Here is a 20524-nt window from a genome sequence, read left to right on the forward strand (position 1 = left end):
CTCATGTTTACAATTTGTTACTAGCTACAATTTGATAATACATAAGAATATAAAATAAAACGTTGGTGGTAATTACTTAAGAAAAAAAACTAAGGAAAAATATAGAAAAAAATAATCTTTGCTTTGGCATTTTGTGCTTTTATTTAAATTTAAAGTTGTTTTTATCGTAGTAACCGATACACGCACAATTTGTGCAAGTATTAGTATACGTATACGTGTATATTATCTCTTCAAGTCTAGAAAATCTGATTGAACTCTTAGATTCCGATTAAAGGGTTGTCTCATTCGATATGCTACACCGGATCGGCAAATTATCTGCCGAATGCATGCATTAGGCCAATGAGATAGTAGCGCTCCGGTAGTGTTTTTTGGAACTAAGCTAAATCACGTCCAATTTTTTTGCTCTTGTAAAGTGTATTAATAGTATATCCGTTAAAAATAATGGTCCATGTACTTTACTTGGTCGTGATATATTGTAATTTAATGAAATAAAATAAATAATAAATATTACTGTTGGATAGGTTAAGTGCAAGCGAGCGTTGGTTAGAACAGTGAACACCCCATGAATCATGGGATGTTCATTCTTCTGACCAGCGCTTGCAGATAATTTGTCCAAATTATATGTTAATAAAATTTCTATATCGTCAAATTTATGGTTCTAAATTTTTGCCATTCCAAATGAAGATGAACATCATTATTTTTATATAATCAAATTCCATTTGCTCTAGTTACGATAAACATCGCCGGAGCGCTACTATCTACTTTGCCTAATACACGAAATAAGTAAAACATTTCTTGATCAATTCACGCATTCGGCAGATAATTTGCCTAATTCATGAATGAAGCAACAAGCTTGCATTTTTTATGAATTTGGCAAATTCTTGTCCATTTCACGCAATAAGCGATTTTACGAATTCGGTGTAACGGATACACGTCTGTAGAAGTGTACTGTTGTATATTTGAGTTAAGGGAGATATTTCGCTTCATATTGTTTGGTTTATCACGATGATTCAAAAATCGGTAGATTTGGTAATGATGTTAATTCAATGAAATAATTATGCATAATTTCGGGTGCATATATGTACATGTAGGCGCATTCTACCGACTATATATTTTGTTCAGATTCTTTGGCAAAGTGTTTTATTTGGCGGACAGGTGGCAATTAGATACAGATTGAACCGCTGCAGTAGTATTTTATTTAATGCATGTTAAAATATGATAATAAGAGAGATCGGCGGACGAGGCACTGCCGGTCGTAGTCTTCCATGTTAGTGCTAGCAGAGTGCTTCTTAGTTTCGGCCGTAGTGAATAAAAAGGCCTTTCACGACAGTGCTTCTAATCCGCTTAATTTGCTTGTATCATGTCGACGAAAAAAACTTGTTCTTCCAAAATTACAAAGCAATTAGTTTTATAGGGCATATTGTCGCAACGATCTGAGAGGTCCTGACAATGTTTTATTCAAATAAACGAATCCTTACGAATAAAATAGTAGTATTTAAGAAACATCTACAAAGTTTGCGCTGCGAGGCTAAACGAACATCATGCGTTTATTCAGTAGCAAGTAAAATTACCAACTTTTAATAATATAATAGTATTAAAGCTACGCAAACAAAACTCCTGTTTCCTAAGTGAAAGATTAACACAAAAATCGCTTTGCACTTCTAAATAAGACTTTAATTTTCCCCCTTTAGGCTGCACAGTTTGTCACCCTGCTATGATAATTTAATTCTCCTTCTCAAATTCAACAACGGAGATTAAATTCCTAATGAACCTCCGCACTTTATTTAAGTAAAATATTAGCTATGTGAAAATAACAAATGAGCCTTGTCATTTTGTGTTAATAAAATAACAGTATCTACGATTTTTACGCTGCGCGGCTAAACGAACGCCATCTATTTTTTTAAACTAAATTTGTTGGTAAAATATCGAAAAACTCCCGTCGCCTGACTAAATGAGACTTGTGATTAAAAATAAAAGTCGAATGTGACCCTCGGGGCTAGAAAGTTTATCATTTTGTCCCCCCTGCTGTGGAGACTTGATTCTCTTCCATTTGAAAATCAAAAACGGAGATTAAATTCGATGTCCCAATTGTCCATCGTCGCGTGAAAGGGAGGGGAAGTTTAATCACATCAAAAAGTGGCGGCGTGAGCACTGAAGCAATTGATTATTGTCAAGGGGAGGTTAGGGTCGTAAAAATACAACAGATCTCTCCACTTTGACGAGCGTTTCAAATCAATGATTCATTTCGGTGACTTAATTTATGCGCCGCGAAGAATAGTCGTCGCGCGAAATGGTTTAAAATGCAAATTTACCTTTTATATATACCTTCGTCCAAAGACGTGCATATTCTCCATTTCGACCTCCCGTCTTATTATCTATGTGTTTTGCAACGAAGACACTAAATTTGTTATGTGAACTGTTCCGATGTGAGTAGAATTCTTCAGATTTGTGTTTAAATTTACCGAGAACTTCGTATTTGTAAAAATGATCAACCAATTTTAAACATATGCGAGAGAGATTATCATACTAGTCCGCGAAATTAGGGTTCATTGTTAATACTGCGGTTCTAATCAACATATATGTATGTACATACTATATGTGACCAATTCTGTGATTTTGAACAACAATTTTGTCGAGATTTTTAATAATATTAAATAATCACGACGATGTTGCTTGATCCCGATTGCCCGTGTCAAATATTAGTGGGAGGACCACAAATGAAACGACTGCTCATATCAGTTAGGATTTGGTAATAGACGTCGCTATGATTTATTCGAACGAATACGCATATGCAGGGTCGCCGAGAGCGAACCTGGGCCATGGAAAAACTATGATTCCTGACCTCATGACAAAAATGACATTTTATATATTTTTTTAAATCGTAATATAATTTCTTAAATAAATAATAATAGGTACGAGTTAACCATTTCTATGCTATAAATTAATATAAAAATTAGCCACCGTTTCGCCATATTTTCTAAAATCATATTTTATGCGAAATATTTTAATTAGGTATTAAAAATATCTATTCATAATATTTACGCGTTTTTTTTTTGCTGCTCAGTGTTGCCATATAGTTAATTTCCAGTCCAGGTCAAAAGCAATAAAATCGTGCCGTCGCAGTGAAAACGCTCGATTATTAAGCGCTTATATTAAGACTTTTTATAACAATATTACGAGTGAGAATCGAATAAAGTACATCTAAACCAAATTTTGACCAATAGGAGAGCGCAAAAAACAATTATCGCTTCTCAGAAGTCAAAAATCCACGCCAAAAGCAATAAAATCGTGCCATCGCCGTCGCAGTGGGAACGCTCGTTACCGAGCGTTCCCACTGCGACGGCGCCGACACGATTTTATTGCTTTTGACGTGAATTTTTGCCTTCTGAGAAGTGATAATTGTTTTTGCGCTCTCCTATTGACCAAAATTCGGTTTGAATATACTTTAATCAACCCTTTTATATTAGATGTCCATAGTAATATTGGTAAGGATATATTTTTAAAACATAGTGTAATATCGAAATACAGACAAACTGTGGAGCAATATGTGAGATGCGACGACTGTCTGTGCTTTGATGAGATGAGTTGGGTTAGTTTGTATTTTGGACTTGACCTAATGAAAGTTCTAAAACTAGAATTAATTTTAGAACTTTCATTTGTTTTGGTTTGGGTTTGAACAGCAAATGGACGTTTCGCAAAAATTTTAACACAAACGGAGCCGCGTCAAAAAATTACAAACACTCCCTTTTTTACAATGTTTGTTATGAAAGTACTACCTAGAAAGATGGTGCTTTTGAAGGCAATGTTCCGATCCTTTTATTTCTTGTATAATATGTATAAAAACGGGCTAATGGAACATATATGTACCTGAAATACATCAGTATGTAGGTACATCTCAATGAACTGTAGTTTAATTCAGATTCATTATTTGAGGTCGGTTTTTACTTTTTTTGTAGATAAAATTTTCGGTATGTAAATTACGGAAATTTTAAAAGCTTTCGTCATGACAAATAAATGAGCGTTTCATAATATTTTCTGTAATATCACATATTTGTAACCCCTCGCGATTGAAATAATTTATACCGTTCTTAATTAAACGATAAATTGATATGTTTGTTAATTAATCTAAGTAATGCACCACAAAATGTTTTTAATCACTTCCCTTGCGGTTAACTCTAAACAGCGTTGATCATTATTTTTAACACAGTACTTAAATGTTCATACACCTAGAATAAACGTAAATTATTTTCACATATATTTATATTTTAACCATACATGTCAACATCGCAAACAGAGTACGTAGTATTATTTGGGTGCGTTTTTTTGGTCCGTTTCTAAAGATGTAACACGTCACTCGTTGATAACATATTTGTACAATATTATGTTTATGTAAATAATACGAATTGACACTACAAGAAAAAAAAAAACGCTAATATCAAACTGTAAACAGTGTCGATTACACAGTAAATTAGAAAACGATTCAATCTAATTGTACTGTTGACATGAAAAAACGGCATCGTAAACCATGGCGTCTTAATTAAATCATGATTTTGCATTACATAATCGTTGTATAATTAATATTTATTTGTATTGTAACACATACAATAATAGCATGCGTATTGAATACAGACGCCGTTCAAAAAATCGCAACTATACTATTTACAATGCGATTTGCGTATTGCCGTCATTTAACTGAACTATAAATATATATATTTTTTAATATTATAATAAGGTAATGTAATATTTTTGAGTTTTTCTCATCTCATTTTATCTTTGTTCCCAGGAGGATCCGATAGTAATAAAGGCAAGAGTAAAAAATGGCGAAAGATATTGCAATTTCCCCACATATCACAGTGTGTAGAGTTAAAAAACAAAATAGGTAAGTGTTTTATATTTATTATTATTATTAGTTTCTTTTGCGAAACGCACCCAATATTAGTTCAGTTTTACGATCGAAGGAGGGTATCTAGTAAAACGCTGCCAAGCATCGAAATTGGTCGTTTCGCGTTGATAAACACGCGTGTATATATTTTTTGGATATGTTTGTCGTTTAATTTTTACGTCCGTCGTTAATCTCATGAAAGGGAAATGATTAAAGCGTTCGTTCCGAGAATAGATTTCAATTAATCACAGATTATCAGGAGATTATCTTATCGCGTCTTAGTCTTCGATGACAAACTGCATTCTCGAATGTGTTTTCGCACCTTTCAATTAATAGATATTCGCGTTGATTGATTTTATTTGAATCTAATTAATTTATTGGCGTCGTTCATCTCCATAGCTTTGATCAATGATGTTTCTGAATTGATCCTTCGATTAATAGCAGATAAAATGTATTATTTCTAGCATCTAGTTAATTAATTGGTTGCAATTGACTGGATTAACCTTCCTTCAGTGATGTACACTCAGTGTACATGTTAAAATTAGTGACTTAAATTTGAAAAAACAATAATATTATTACGAAATAATCATCTTATATATACTTGTAAAAGTAGAAACGTAAAAAATATTGTAATATAAGTGTTCGGCTAACTCGGCTAAGTTCGTTAGCCAGTCTAATCCGGCATCTTCTTTCAAAATGGCGACTGTTAAAAATAAATGTAAAAATCGTAATTCCATCAAAAAATGCTATAACAAAAATTTTAAAATAAACTATTTAATTGGAAAGTTGTAACCGTGGAAAATTAAAATCTTAAAAATCGTAAAAAGGCCAAAAATTGTTATTTTATTATTAAACAATATTTTATTATTCTGTGGTTATTATTGATTAAATATTATAAAGTAAGAGTAAATTATTATTTTTATATTTCAGGTGGTTGTTAGCAATACGCTTACAAACCAGATGCTTTATATATTGAACACATTTAATTTAACCACGTAATTGAACAATTTAATATGTTTATTTGATAAATTATGTTTATTTATATCAAAAAACTACAGTTGAATAACAGTTATAATTTAATTTCGGATCACTGATGCTTGTCGGTGTTTTGAGACTTGGTTATAATAGAAAAATTCAATAATTTTTTTATTACTTCAGGAATACCATTAAAAATATTAATTGCTTTCCCTTTTATTGCCTTAATAATTTATAACAATTCATATATACAATATTGAAGTGTCATTCTTATCAGGTAGCTTAATAATAAGCAACAATATAGCAAATTATATTTATTATGTATATATGGACATATGTTTTATACATATGGAGTAATCCTCTCTTAGCCCAATTATTTTTTTAATTATTTTTTCACCCTAGACTGCCAATCATAATTTGTATAACATGTTATTAAAAACATGTGCAGAGTTGTATGCTTGAGCTTTTTTTCTCTCATTGTGCGGCAAAGTCGCTATTGATTGAAAGCCTAATATGGCATCTAGTTAACCCACAGGTGCAATCAATCTTTGATGGTCGATATCTTGTTTATAAAAATATTGTCTTTTCCTATAAAGGAGTGATCGATCGACTGCCCGTGTTTAGTGATGAAATTAACTGTCGGTCGTTTTAATTGCAGACGTCCAGTACGGCTATGTGGTGGATCAACAGCCCATCGGAAGGTTGCTTTTTCGGCAGTTTTGCGAAAGGAAAAGACCAGAATACCATCGGTATATAAATTTTCTTGACGCTGTAGAGAGATACGAACTGGAGCCTGACGAGTCACGTCTGGAATCCGCCATGGACGTGATGGAAAAGTTTTTGACGCCGATCGGCTGCGACGAGGTAAAAATAGACGGAGAAATGCACGTGGTGGACGTGCTGGAATCGAACCAGGTTGAATGCTGCAAGGAAAAAGTCTTGATTGATGCTCCTAAAGACGTTTTCGCGCAGTGCGTGAACTGCGTCAAGGCTTTCCTCGCTAGTGTGCCGTTTCAAGAGTTTCAAATCTCCATGTATTTCCACCGGTATATGCAGTGGAAGTGGTTGGAGGCGCAGCCGGTTACGTACAAAACTTTCAGGATGTATCGGGTGCTGGGTAAAGGCGGTTTTGGTGAAGTTTGCGCTTGTCAGGTATTTTGCTTGAATTAATTATTGACGATTGAGCGAGTTATACTCATTTACACGCATCCTTCAGGTTAGAGCGACGGGAAAGATGTACGCCTGTAAAAAGTTAGAAAAGAAGCGGATCAAAAAGAGGAAAGGCGAAGCCATGGTGCTGATAGAGAAACAAATTTTGCAAAAGATTAATTCTAGATTCGTCGTCAGTTTGGCATACGCGTACGAGACCAAGGATGCTCTGTGTTTAGTCTTGACCATAATGAATGGTTAGTCTTATTTATTCAATCTGTATACAACTGGATCTATTTCTTATAAATTATTTTGAAAATTACATAGGCGGTGATCTAAAGTTTCATATTTACAACATGGGAGGACCATCTCCAGGTTTAGATATTGAACGAGCGAGGTTTTATGCTGCAGAAGTTGTGTGCGGATTAGAACACCTACATCTTCAAGGCATAGTTTATCGGTAGTCAAGATTAAGATACGATGATTATTATTCTTTTAAAAGTGCTTATTATAAGATTTTTTAATATTTCAGCGATTGCAAACCTGAAAATATTTTATTAGACGATGCTGGTCATGTTAGAATTAGCGATCTAGGCTTAGCCGTTGACATTCCTGAAGGCGAGATGGTGCGTGGACGCGTTGGCACTGTTGGATATATGGGTAAATTATTTAATTATATTTGTATAAATGCTGCATCTTTACTGCTCTAGGTAAGCTTCTAATGAAACTAAACGAACATATTTTTTTTAGCACCGGAAGTTATAGATAATGAAAAGTACGCATTTTCACCCGATTGGTTTTCTTTCGGGTGTCTTTTATATGAAATGATAGAAGGACAAGCGCCGTTCAGAGCAAGGAAAGAGAAGGTGAAAAGGGAAGAAGTCGATCGACGGGTTAAGGTCAGTTTATTTGTCTCTCTATGGCGTAATCATTCTAAATTGTTTCTATGAGTATTTTTTATAATTACAGGACGAACAAGAAAAGTATTCGGGTAAATTTTGCGATGGCGGTAAATCACTCTGTCAACAATTGCTGGCGAAGAGGTGGCAGCAGCGATTGGGCTGTAGAGCTGGTCGCCGAGGAGCTGCTCTCGTAAAAACACATCCGTTTTTCAGGTGTATATTTAAGCAGATAAGAGTAGTGATTAAGATTCTCTTTATTAATGTAGAATATTCATTACAGATCGGTTAACTGGCGAAGGCTAGAAGCTGGAATGATCGAAGCTCCATTCATACCTGATGTAAGTATTTTACATAAGCTAAGGGGCCCTTAATAAAATGAAGTCATTCATATAATAGAGAGAGAGTGTTTCGTTTGTAAATCATCAAATTAAATATATATATATAATATTAGGTCATTAAATATAAAATGTCACATTTCGAATCAAAAGTTTGGTTTATTATATATATCTAAAATAATTAATCAAACTATGTGCTTCAATTATTGACAGTTTTGTCATCTCAACGATAGCTAGCTTAAAGAAGCCCGGAGAGGGAATGGAAATGAAATCATGAAAGGCGTTTTTTATATCTTATTAAGAATTTAATATTTTTTTTGCAAGAAGTGGTCCAATGCCCAGAAAAAGTGATAGTTAGTTGCAAGGTTTGGTTAATACAGTGGATGACAATTGAACTGACCTGTCTATTGACCAATCATGGCTAGTTAATCACAAGCTTTCATGATTTCGTCTAATTGGTTGCAGTTGACTTCCAATGTAATAGATTGACCAGATTTACTGAAGCTGTGGTCAAGGCTGAAGGCCACCGAGAGCGAACCCGGGCCCTGGGAAAACAATAATTCCGGGCCTCGTGACAAAAATTACGTTTTATATATTTTTTAACATCGTAATATAATTTCTTGATAAAATAATAATAAGTATGAATTAACCATTTCTATGCTACAAATAAATATAAAAATTAGCCACCGTTGCGACATATTTTCTGAAATCATATTTTAATTAGGCATTAAAAATATCTATTCGTAATATTTATCTGATAATTATTGTGTTTTCTTTGCTGCTCAGTGTTGCCATATAGTGAATTTCCAGTCCAAGTCAAAAGCAATAAAATCGTGCTATCGTGGTGAAAACGCTCGAATGTCAAGCATTTATATTAGGACTTATCTAAACCGAATTTTGACCAATTGGAGAGCGCAAAAAAAAAACAATTATCCATTTTCAGAAGTCAAACATCCATGTCAAAAGCAATAAAATTTTGTTTCTTGTGAATATGGCTTAAAAATTATCAGAACTCTGCGAAATAATAACAAATAATTAGAGTTAACTAAATCAAAAAAATATTAGAACACATACATAAAACTTTGCTTTTATGCTCTTCTATGTTTGTGACTATTGTTTATTTGCACTATAATAATGTTATAATTTATAGCCACATGCTGTATATGCAAAAGATGTCCTCGATATTGAACAGTTCAGCACAGTAAAAGGTGTAAACCTGGACGCAACTGATGACACGTTTTATACTAAATTTAATACTGGATCGGTGTCGATTCCATGGCAAAACGAAATGATAGAAACCGAGTGTTTCACCGAATTGAATCAGTTCGGTGAGAACGACACGCCATCTTCGGATTTGATCATTGAATCTGAACCGATCGAAGAAAACAAGGGTTGCTTTCCGTTCAACAGAAAGGTGTTTATATTATTTTCGACCGATTTATTTACTATTTCGATCGTATTTAATTGTGCGTTTGTGTTTTAAGAAAAAAATATCAGCTCGTATGCGACAAGTTCCGTTCCCGGAAGAGTTGCTGACGTCGCCTCAAGCGTCGGTGATGGAAGTGGATCCGCCCAGCTGATGATGTGAAGAAGGTCTACCTAATCACCGTTCAAATAATGTAAACGCCATAGATACCTGAGAGGCCTTCCATCGCAAATAGGTCGCGGTCTCCTATGTGTGTCCGAGAAGATTGATATCATAATATTCGAGATTCGATAATTATTGAAAAAATGAAGCAACAGTATATGTATTTTTATGTTTTCTTTTTGTTATTATATTTGTGTACGTTTATTGTTAAATTATTATTGTTATCGCTTAATTATTTCGTCGAATGTCAAAAGAGTGTTATATTCTTGTAATGTTGCTTTTATAAGGTCTTTATATCTATTATTATGACTTAATAATTTATACTATTTATATGTATAATACAATTAATGTTTGTTGATTTTGCGATTATTTAACGTATGTGTAATCAATGACGATGGTAATCGATAAAATGTAGATAGTCACAATCAGTTCCGACGGCGGTGCTGACGATTTATAAATGGTAGGGTAGTTTGAGAAGTGAAGGAATTATTATTAATATATACATTTTGGAAAGCCTTTACTTTTTGACTCACCCTCGTATAATATTTATACGTTGACGTTTTGTTCCTATGCAACTATTTAATATTCAAAACCGTCTCGATGTAACTATTTTTATTACGGCAACGTTTTTTGGAACACTTTACTACAAATAGACGCAAACACTGAAGAAACTGAGACCAGATTAAACGAAGACTGAAGCGCGAAACTCGGTAAATTGTCATCGTACGTTATATAATATACACATCAGACTTGCAACGGTTTTATTTTGTGTATGTATCGGGTGCCAAAATTATTTATTAAAACAGCAGCATATTGCGACAATCAGAGATCGGTGTGCGAACAATGATCACGATGCTGCGTTTATACACGATATGAAAATCAATCTAGCAATATATTATCTACGTAGTTTACGGTCATTTAGCTCAATACTCTATGTATAGAAGTCATAAGTAGAGCTTTTAAATTTATTTTATCACACTATAGACGCTTCGTGTTTTTATTTTATAAATCCGTAACTGCCAAAAAAGTATGCATTCTTCCTGGAGGTTGTGCCGTTTCAAATTACGTCACCGATAATGGTCGATGCCATATATTTTGTAATATAGCTTTGTCGTTATACTACTCGTTTTCGTGTACATCTGACGCTTAGTGAAAGTATATATATTAATAAAATGTATAACATAGAATCTTTTCATGTACAAAAATTTTACGATGGCAATAACACATCCTCTTCTATTATTTATTTTAATAACAAAGTCTAGAATCGGGTAGTTTTTTATTAAATATATATAAAAAAAATCTAAGCTTAACTTTATATATACAATTTATTATATTTAATAAAAGTCATCATATCATCGTTAAGTCTTTTGATGTCATCATTGATTTGATATTCATCGCGTAATTAAATTTAAATGTGCTCCTTTTTTAATCGTATTCTAAATTTATATTAATTAGTGTATACAGGGCACTTGGGAAGATTTTTTCGTTAACATTTCTTGAACAAACTTGTACTGTGTATATATGTTTCATTATGTAATACGCATATTGCTTTTTAAATTGATCACTTGTTTTGATGTATTATTTAATTTTTTGTTGTTTTAAGCAATCCAATCGAGAATCGATCTTGTAATTGAGAATTTAAAATCGAGATATTACAAATTAGAAATACTTTTAAATATCATATCCTTTGATTATACCATCTATATACTTAAAAATATTTTTGGAAAATAAATTTCAATAGCAGCAGCTATTAAAGATTTTATTTCCGGTAATGTAAACGTTACACTTAAGAATATTAACTCTTTGGTTGCGAGCCTTCTGGGTTTATTATCTATATAAAAAAATTATGTTTGGAATAAATTTAATTTTTCTCTGAAGCAAATATACAGCAGCCTATTTAAAATGTATGACGTCGGATCCGGGAATATGTCAGATTTCGGAAACCAAAGGGTTAATAAATTGAATCTATGTGCCGATAAAGCCGTGAGTCGACATCTTTATTCTGGAGATGTTTTAAGATGTACTAAATCACATGTTCAATTGCAAAGGAGTATGCAGTTATAACCATTTTTATATTACACTTCATACTCGGATGTTGATCTGATTTTTCATTCATTTCGTTAATGCAAATAAGCTATCTATAACGTAAAAAAAGGTGTAAGACAAATTTTGTTAACTGAAAATATTTGATTTGTATTTCATATTCCTAACATTATTATTAAAATTGCACATGATGTTATCGTATCATTTAGAAATTTAAAATAAAACGTGTGCCACATTATCTGTTACGATCGACATCAAAGATGTGTTTAGATAATAAAGATTCTCGTCACTAGAGGCGTATTATGTTTTACAAATAATTTTCACACAATTGGTGTATGTAAATTGAGCACAATCTTATTAAATAATTCGCACACACTGAGTCTTCCCTCGGATAATGTACCTATGTATATTTATTAAATGTATACATACAATCGCATTTTTTTCTATGCTCTCTTTTTATATTGTCGGACTGCGTGAAAGAAATTGTTTAAAGACTGAATGTCGTTAAAGTTTCACAAGCTTGCATTTTATTAACCATATATAACGGGTATCAGCTGAAATTATTTAACTTTTTTATATTTTATTTACACTAGCCTGTAATAAATGTAATCTTATAAACCTAGTCAATAGGATTATCGAAGCAATAATAAGAATGTTTAATTTTGTATTTATTGATCGATGTTTTAATGTTGATGAAAATGCACACACACTCACATACATACATTACATTACATATTTTTCTCATTAATTTTGTGTATATAATAATAAAAATATATTTAAAATGCTCATATGATGAAAGGTAATGTGTTCTATAAATTGTATGAATGATCTTCGCTATGTGTATATATATAAATGAAAAATATATTAATCGTTAAAAAGCAATATGAAATTATTACAAATTATGTATGTATATAAAAGAACAATTTTAGAGTGCACGATTTACATTCCAATGCCGTATTAAATATAATGAGTTTTTCATAAGAAAATTGCTCAAATTTTATCAGATTGAAACGCCGAATTGTGACTCATATACGCATAAATAGTATTTATTAAAAAGTCAAGCATAAGACTAATAAAAAAACATTTTTTATGATATACTCATATGTGTGTTTCCCGTTACTGTCCAATTTTACCTTATTAGCGAGTAATTTGTACTCAAATAGTGTGTATCGACGAAGAAAATTAAACACATGTGTATTTAACGCAATTTACTATTTATATAAATTTATACATCATATGTATGTGTAGATATATATTTATGTATAATATATACTTTCCGTTCCTGTCATTATCATCTTTATTTTTTTGTACGTGTTTTTTATTATGTCAACGTCATCGTCCTTTTTGAGATAAAATATTTGATAACCCATCCCGACCGTCACTTTTTGGAGCATTTTAATATGAATGTATTATGATTATTCATTTTTAAAAATATATTTATATGTATGTATAATAATTACGATTAAACATAAGTAGGTAAATATATTTTAAAATGTTTTAACATGTGTTTTATTTTTATGTAAAAAATTGAAAACCATTTTAACAATTCAAATATTTTTATTTACATCACTACAAGAAATTAACAGCACACAAAAACACTTTATTTATTTACAACAAAAATTATAAATAAGAGACCGACATTGCGCTTTCACACATATATAAACGTTGGGTAAATCACTACGTATGCGCAAATAATAAATACATTAAGATATTATTAATTAAACATCCAATTCAGATTTCATTTTGAACATTTAAAGTTTACATCTAGATTGCACAAAATAAAGACACAAAAATCATGCATTGTAAATTGAATGTTCTCGAAACGAAGCGAGGAATGTAGAAAATAAGGAAATAATTGTACCAAAAAAATATAATTATGCAGTATATAGCAAAAAATAATACAATTACATTCATCTTATCTAGAGATTTTAGAGCAAAAAACTGGGAAATTAGCATGAGGTGGAAAAACAGAAAATTACTCACAAAATTATATTTTTTTAAAGATTACTGATTTGGCCTATAAATATTTCATTACACTACTTATAGCACAAGCGATAATATGTAACAATACATATGACGGTTTAGGTCATACATATGAAGAATGAATATATAACTGTCATTATACGAGTGTGAGTCAAACGTTGAACCTTAAAAGTCCTATTGTCCTATAAATTGGTGGCAGTGTTACGTATAGTTTGATGAGTGACAAATAGTTGGCATGAATCAGGCATGCAACACGAATACAGCAGTAGCTTAAAATGGCCACTGCACTTGCAACATGCACCAAAGTAGAGCAGCACTGTCATTAGATTTTTGAGTAATGAAGATATACGAATGAAAGTTCAATATGGTGATGCATGTCTGTCACTGCAATAGTGACAATGGTGCAGTTCAGCTGTTAAATGAACTTAAAAAAAGTATGCTGGGTTCATTACCCATTGGAAACGAAGTAAAAATGACAATACCTCTAAAACCATCTTCAGGAATGATTATGCTGACTCTCTTATGGGATGAATGGGAGTTAATTTTGGGTTACTATTTATATACCCAGAGAGAATTCTGTTATCAACACGACAATCGTAGATCTTCGGCCTGCAATGCAATCTCGACATATACTTCAAACTATTTAGGAGAATACTTGCACGCTCAGTCAAAAGATTTTTGTGGTGTATAAGTATTTCGTTTAATAAATTACAATAAAAAAATATTTAATGTTTTCATTTGACTCACCCTCGTACTATATTAATCTAATAGTACTATCAAGATACATAAATATTATTTGATATTTCTTTCAAAAAGGAGTATTTGATTTTTCCAAAATTCCCAACCAATTTTCCCGATTTTTTAAGCTTACATCTCTTCTTATCACAGATATATGTATGTATAGGTGTATATATGAAGTCTCGTTTAATCGATGTCAGATAATATGATAATTCTGTATAATAAATAAATTAAATTTTTCTAAATGAGATTCAATTAATTAAAATAATTTCATATAAACATACAGATTTACTATATTATTCTTCAATATATTTGTCAATTTATAAAAAAAAAATGTCAAAAGGACATCTGCACCTGTGTATTTCATTAATCTCATTTAAATCAATAGAGGTAAGTGTTATTTATACCTTGAGAAGATATCCACATTTCGATTGGATTTACTTAACAATAAATATGGGATTGAATATAAAGTTGAGGATGTATTTCGCCGATATGTATAAGTCGTTCATAAGTGTTTTGTAGAAAGTTGCAAAGTCCGTTTTTTTACTGACGGTTGGCGTCGGTAGCTTGATACTTTTCAGATCGTAGCTCTGGCAGCCGAGGCAATTCAGCTCGTAGACGCTCACAATGGGCTGTGGCGCTCTATGATGACGCGACATCAACTGATCGTGAGGTTCCAAAGTGCCCTTGAATCCAATCTTGTCGTTCACTCTAATCTTCTGCGTAAAGTTAGAAAAGTAATGATTCACTCTCAGCATGATCTCAGCGCCTTTCTTCAACAGAATGCCAGACTCCATTCGAACGGTGATTTCATGTTCATAACTGAAAAATAATTCTTAAAATAAAATCTGTATAATTTCATTAAAATGCAATTTCATACCTGTTATATCTATCCAGATGACATTTTTTATTCTCGCGTTCTACAATACTCTCGAAGAATCTACATTCCCTCAAAATATCTCCGCGCTTTCCGTCGCAATCAAACACATATCTATCTCCGAAATAGCATTGCAAATACTCTTTCAAGAATCCAGGTAATTTATTAACCATATAACTCCAAGTGTTTTCGACCTTTGTCACCCGCACGTCCACCACATAGCCGTGCCAGTTGACTTTAATATTATTAAGAAGGGTGCATTTCATCTGCACGTTCGCAATGCTCGACTTTTCCCAGGCCGTTGAATGACAAAACGTTTGATATTCATCCCATAACATGTGATACATCTCCTGTTCGGCAGCAAAGTCCTCTTCGCTTCTTATGAACCGATCGGAGTCGACCTTATTCGAGAGTCCGAAGTCGTTATCGCCCTGCGACATGTTATCATAGTGGAACTGTCGAAAGCTCGGTAAAAACAAAAGGACCAATGTTCCAGTAAAAGCTAAAATCTATATAAACATACACATATATATATATATAAAAGCAAGAATAAATAACATAAAAAGGAAAATATTAGATGTACAAGTATGTTATGACCTTTTTTAGATACGCTTCTATGGTCAGTATTTTATTAACAAAATAGTCTATTATTTTAGTGAAACAGTCAATATGAATAATAATTGGTCAGTATTTAATTAAAAAATGAACAGTATTATTTTAGTGAACGCCATTATAAATAACAATCGGTTAGTATAAATATATTTTGTCTGAAGTATTTGTTTTGAGCTATTTTAATAAGGGACTTGGTACAACCTTAACCCTTTTTCAAAAGTTTTTAATCAACTCAAATCCATTTTGTCAATAATTATGATTGAAGTAATACAAGGAAAAAAAAACAGGTGTTGATATACAGTAGACCCCCAATAATACTGTAAATTTGGGGACGTGTAGTTGGGGGGACTAGAAAATACTCTTACAATTTTTTGCAATACACAATCAGGCGTGTGTGATGAGATATCCTCCCTTTGGCTCGTTCACACATAAAGTAACGGACACCCAAATAGCACATCCCCAATTTACCGTGTTATTGGGGGGGGGGGGTCTACTATATATATTATATATAAAAGGGGGTTTAAATTATGATGACTTTCTGAAGTTTAATATGCATATTAAACAATTATTTTTTAAATTAAGTGATACTTTTTTAAAACAATACCTAAAACCCTTTCACCGCCGATGGCTTCTATAGGTGTGATTAAGAAAATCGCCAGTACTCATTGGGCACCTAAGGTGCCATAAACCTTTGAGCCTATGGTTATTTAGTATAATTTAAGGCTGTAAATCACTTGAATTTATTGAACTAAACTTAAAATATTTTTTGGAATCTGGTTAATTCGTTAAGATTAGGTTTTGGTTTGAACAGCTGATCTTTTAATATAAATAATGAACATTTAATAAAAGTACTGACTCAATAAACATAAGCCTTTTAATATAGTTGACTTTTGTATTAATTAAATTTATTTTTGCTTTTACAAAAAGGAGCATAATTATTTTCTTTGGCAAACCACGTATGATCCCGAAATGGTAATTTATGGCATCCAACACCCAATAAGTAGCAATACAATAAGAGATCCAAGATATTTATTGGTGAAATATGTCATTGTACACCTTTGTGCACAAAATGTCATTGAATAAAGCTTACGCCAACAAAAAAAAGGCAAACTAATTTGTACATCTATTATAATATTTACCTGAATGAACGTCACATATTTTTGCATTGTTTTATTCATCGCTAAAAGGCACATCAATGCCAATAACACTATAACTCCCGCCGTTAATCCAGTAGCATATAAAACATCAGTGAGAGTGATCATCTTTATCACGGCGAAGACCGGAACGAAAACAGTCGCCACTCCCATTATGGGCAAAAACAAGAACGTTCCCACCAGAGCCAAAGTACTCCTCACCAATCCGTACATGGTAGCTCCTTGCGAATTTATGATAAATATTTGCAACCAGCTCAAAACGACGCAATGCGGAATCGCATATTTGTAAGTACCGTGCCAGTGCTCTCTGTGAGCCATTATAGCCAAGATACCCGGAATCATCAGATAGAATAAGACGCGCGAGTTCAAACAAAACTCTAGTCCATTACCGATGATGTACGAAGGAAACGTTTGTATTTGAAGATCTAAAAATCTCCAACCTTGACTCACAACCGTGTCGGTTTCGTACGGATATTTAGCTAAGACGTTTATACCGAAAGACAATAACGATAAAAAGTCAGGGAAACGACTATAAGAATTATTAGTAACGAACGTATATAACATAAAGAACGTCATTACGAACGCAATCACTGTGAATTCCGATAACGGAATCCATTGAGACGCCACCAAAGGATAGAACGATAAATGAATAAAGAGACCGATAAAGAAATGTATGAAAGGTTTCAAGTTATTTTTAACGAACTGTCTTTCAGATTCGTCAGAGTCTAAATTTCCTTCGCTGTATTTGAGGAACAGACCGGACCATTTACGAAAATCGACAAATTCATGTTTCGAATGCAGCATCTTAAAAGTGGATACAATCATTAGTACGAAACTCAAATAGTAGAAAATCAAGGGAAAAAATAAAACTATGTTTTCTGTTCCGAGCACTGAATGGCCGAAGAATAGGAGCAAAATTTGCACGGGCGTCAGTTGGAAAGAGAACGTCGAAAAATATGAGACTAACTTAAGGTAAATTATTTGAATGAATATGATAGGGTGCAAGAACGCTCTGTGCATGTAAGGAATGCGGTCTAAGGCTCTGACGCTAGGATCGGTCAAAGTGAGAGCCTGGCTGACTGGTGGTAACTGGCCTTGACAATAAGTAACCGCCGCCGAGACTAGATTATCTTCGCTGATATTTTGGATGTTTTCTTCTTTGATAGACGGCTGATAATCTGTAATCGATTACTGAAATAAGTTCAAATTACACTAATGTTTAGTATAACACAGTTTAACGCTTGTAACCTTCTTGAAGCTCGTGGTTTTTTTTATTGGCGGATAAAGAATTATTTTGACCTTCGGAAAGTATGTGATTCGGAGGAGGCGATTCTAAAGCCGCACTACCGCTTCCGTTCCCGTCCTTTTGACTATCCGAGTTATCCTTCTCTGAATCTTCGTTATCTTCGCCGGACGATGAATCGTCATTGCTTAATCTCATATCCCATAACTCCTTCATTCGTTTTTCTAACTGAGCCGAAGTTATATATTCTTCTCCGTTGGAAAGACTAAGAAGTATAATTTGTGTATAATAAGAATAATCTCTTTATGTATAAATATAAATAATACCTGGCAAACAAATCTCTAGCAGCTTTCCTAGCTATCGTTTCTTGTAAACTAGCGGCGAGACAAGATTTAGCTCTCGCCATTACAGACGTTTGAGGACTCAATACTCCACTTTGTATACATCTATCAAAATTAAAAACCATTGCATATATTGATAATATTACATTTGACACGTGATAGTGATACGAGTGATGCATTACCGTCCCAACATTTTTCTCGCTTCTTTATGACCCTGCTCAGTAGCACAAATTAGCCACTCCATTGCTTGTTGAAAGTTCGATAATCTATCTGCTTCTAATTCTGCAAAAGAAAAATGTATTAAATTGTGGTATTAATTTAAAATTAAATTGCAATAACTAACCGCATCGTTCGTCCAATAAGCATTGTGCTAATTGCAACTGAGATTCCGGACAGCCGTCTTCAGCTAATTGAGAGCGCAGTCTCCGCAGCGAACCTCTCGGGCCATCTAAAACAGTTGGTGACACAAATTACACAGAAAATATAGAGAAGTTTTGACTGATATTTACCATGCAAGTTCCACCTCTTTCGAGGCGTGGGCCTCGGACCGAGCATGACGTTTCGACTCGAATGTCAATAAAGACCGTCTGATCGGAAAAGCGAATGGTCGCAAAATGGCCCAACATGCGTGAAAACGTAAAGAGCAGCGTTAATATTGTTGCTGCGGTGTACAATATTCGTATTAAAATAGATATTCAAGGTTCAGTCACCGGCGACTAGACGGCGGAACGGCAGTCCACCCACTTCATTTGACAACAATATTTAAGCACCGTGAAAAGCGGCCATCAACTCTTTAACAATATTTGCCCTAAGTTTTTCTAACATAACAAACTGATATCCTTATGTTATTTTACTTTGACTAAAAAATAAAATAATATAATAACCTACTGTTGTCTTAGGAATCATTGTATGAAAAAAATATTTATTTTGTTTATTATTAACGCACAGAATTACCATAAAATGTATGAAGCACCCTACGCAACTTTATGAAAAACTTATTTAACTTGGCTAAGTTTGACAGCTAGGAAGATATTTTATTAGCGATATTTACTTCAAAAAATTGAAAAAAATCTCTAAGGTATTTCATTATTTTCAGAGTATCGAGTGTTTTTAATATTTGCACAATCTTTTAAAATTCTGCTGACAAAGTAATGCTAATGCTTTCAAATGAATGGTTTGTCAAAATAATAATTATAATCAAACGAACATTCAAACTTATACTTAATTCTATACTCATACTAATTCTAGCTTATACTTAATTATTCTTATTTCTATAAATCATATTTTTATTTCAAGTTCGAGAAGTTATCAATAATATTATCATATTCTGTATTTCCACAATATGATTGTCGATAAATATTAATAATAGATTATTTGAATTACCCTGACTTAGAGTTTCCTAAATATGTTTTTACATTTCAACAGGCTCAGTGATATTTTTGCCTTTTACAAAATTCTATAATTGTAGTAAATAAAAATTGTCAGTACTTACAATTCACAAAAGTCTGTTACATAATTTATGGAAGCCATCTAGCTATATTAAAAATGTGGTTTGTCATATTTATGGGATATAACGAGCTTCGTGGGTACGAGATAATTACAAATTGATCTAAATTCATCTGAAGCGTTTACATTAAATACATTTTAAATATTTAAAATTAGTTACATAGCTAGATATAGAAATGTTTTAAATTAATTTATC

General features: G+C 32.6%; 2 protein-coding genes across 2 annotated transcripts in view; one reads left to right on the forward strand and one right to left on the reverse strand.

Moving 5' to 3' along the window:
• Gprk2 (G protein-coupled receptor kinase 2) overlaps window positions 1–13372 on the forward strand; it is a 45457-nt gene extending 32085 nt beyond the window's left edge. Inside the window, exons 3-12 of the mRNA XM_088185355.1 lie at window positions 4784–4879; window positions 6516–7009; window positions 7074–7263; window positions 7334–7466; window positions 7539–7666; window positions 7757–7905; window positions 7976–8121; window positions 8189–8246; window positions 9394–9657; window positions 9728–13372. Coding sequence (XP_088041481.1) covers window positions 4784–4879; window positions 6516–7009; window positions 7074–7263; window positions 7334–7466; window positions 7539–7666; window positions 7757–7905; window positions 7976–8121; window positions 8189–8246; window positions 9394–9657; window positions 9728–9823 — 1754 coding nt within the window. The 3' untranslated portion in view covers window positions 9824–13372. The remainder of the gene's footprint in view (window positions 1–4783; window positions 4880–6515; window positions 7010–7073; window positions 7264–7333; window positions 7467–7538; window positions 7667–7756; window positions 7906–7975; window positions 8122–8188; window positions 8247–9393; window positions 9658–9727) is intronic.
• A 39-nt stretch (window positions 13373–13411) lies between these two features.
• Window positions 13412–19593, reverse strand: wfs1 (wolframin ER transmembrane glycoprotein wfs1). The gene is made up of 9 exons (XM_088185354.1): window positions 19533–19593; window positions 19332–19409; window positions 19166–19270; window positions 19005–19104; window positions 18808–18927; window positions 18487–18746; window positions 17224–18416; window positions 15476–15981; window positions 13412–15417 (listed from the first exon to the last, which is right to left on the reverse strand). The coding sequence occupies exons 2-9, from the start codon at window positions 19375–19377 to the stop codon at window positions 15033–15035; spliced, it is 2715 nt and encodes a 904-aa protein (XP_088041480.1). The 5' UTR covers window positions 19378–19409; window positions 19533–19593; the 3' UTR covers window positions 13412–15032.
• Between the last annotated feature and the right edge of the window lie 931 nt (window positions 19594–20524).

Source organism: Plectrocnemia conspersa, unplaced genomic scaffold (assembly GCF_051122295.1).
Source record: "Plectrocnemia conspersa isolate PC_06_02 unplaced genomic scaffold, ASM5112229v1 ptg000005l, whole genome shotgun sequence".
NCBI classification, from domain to species: Eukaryota; Metazoa; Arthropoda; class Insecta; order Trichoptera; family Polycentropodidae; genus Plectrocnemia; species Plectrocnemia conspersa.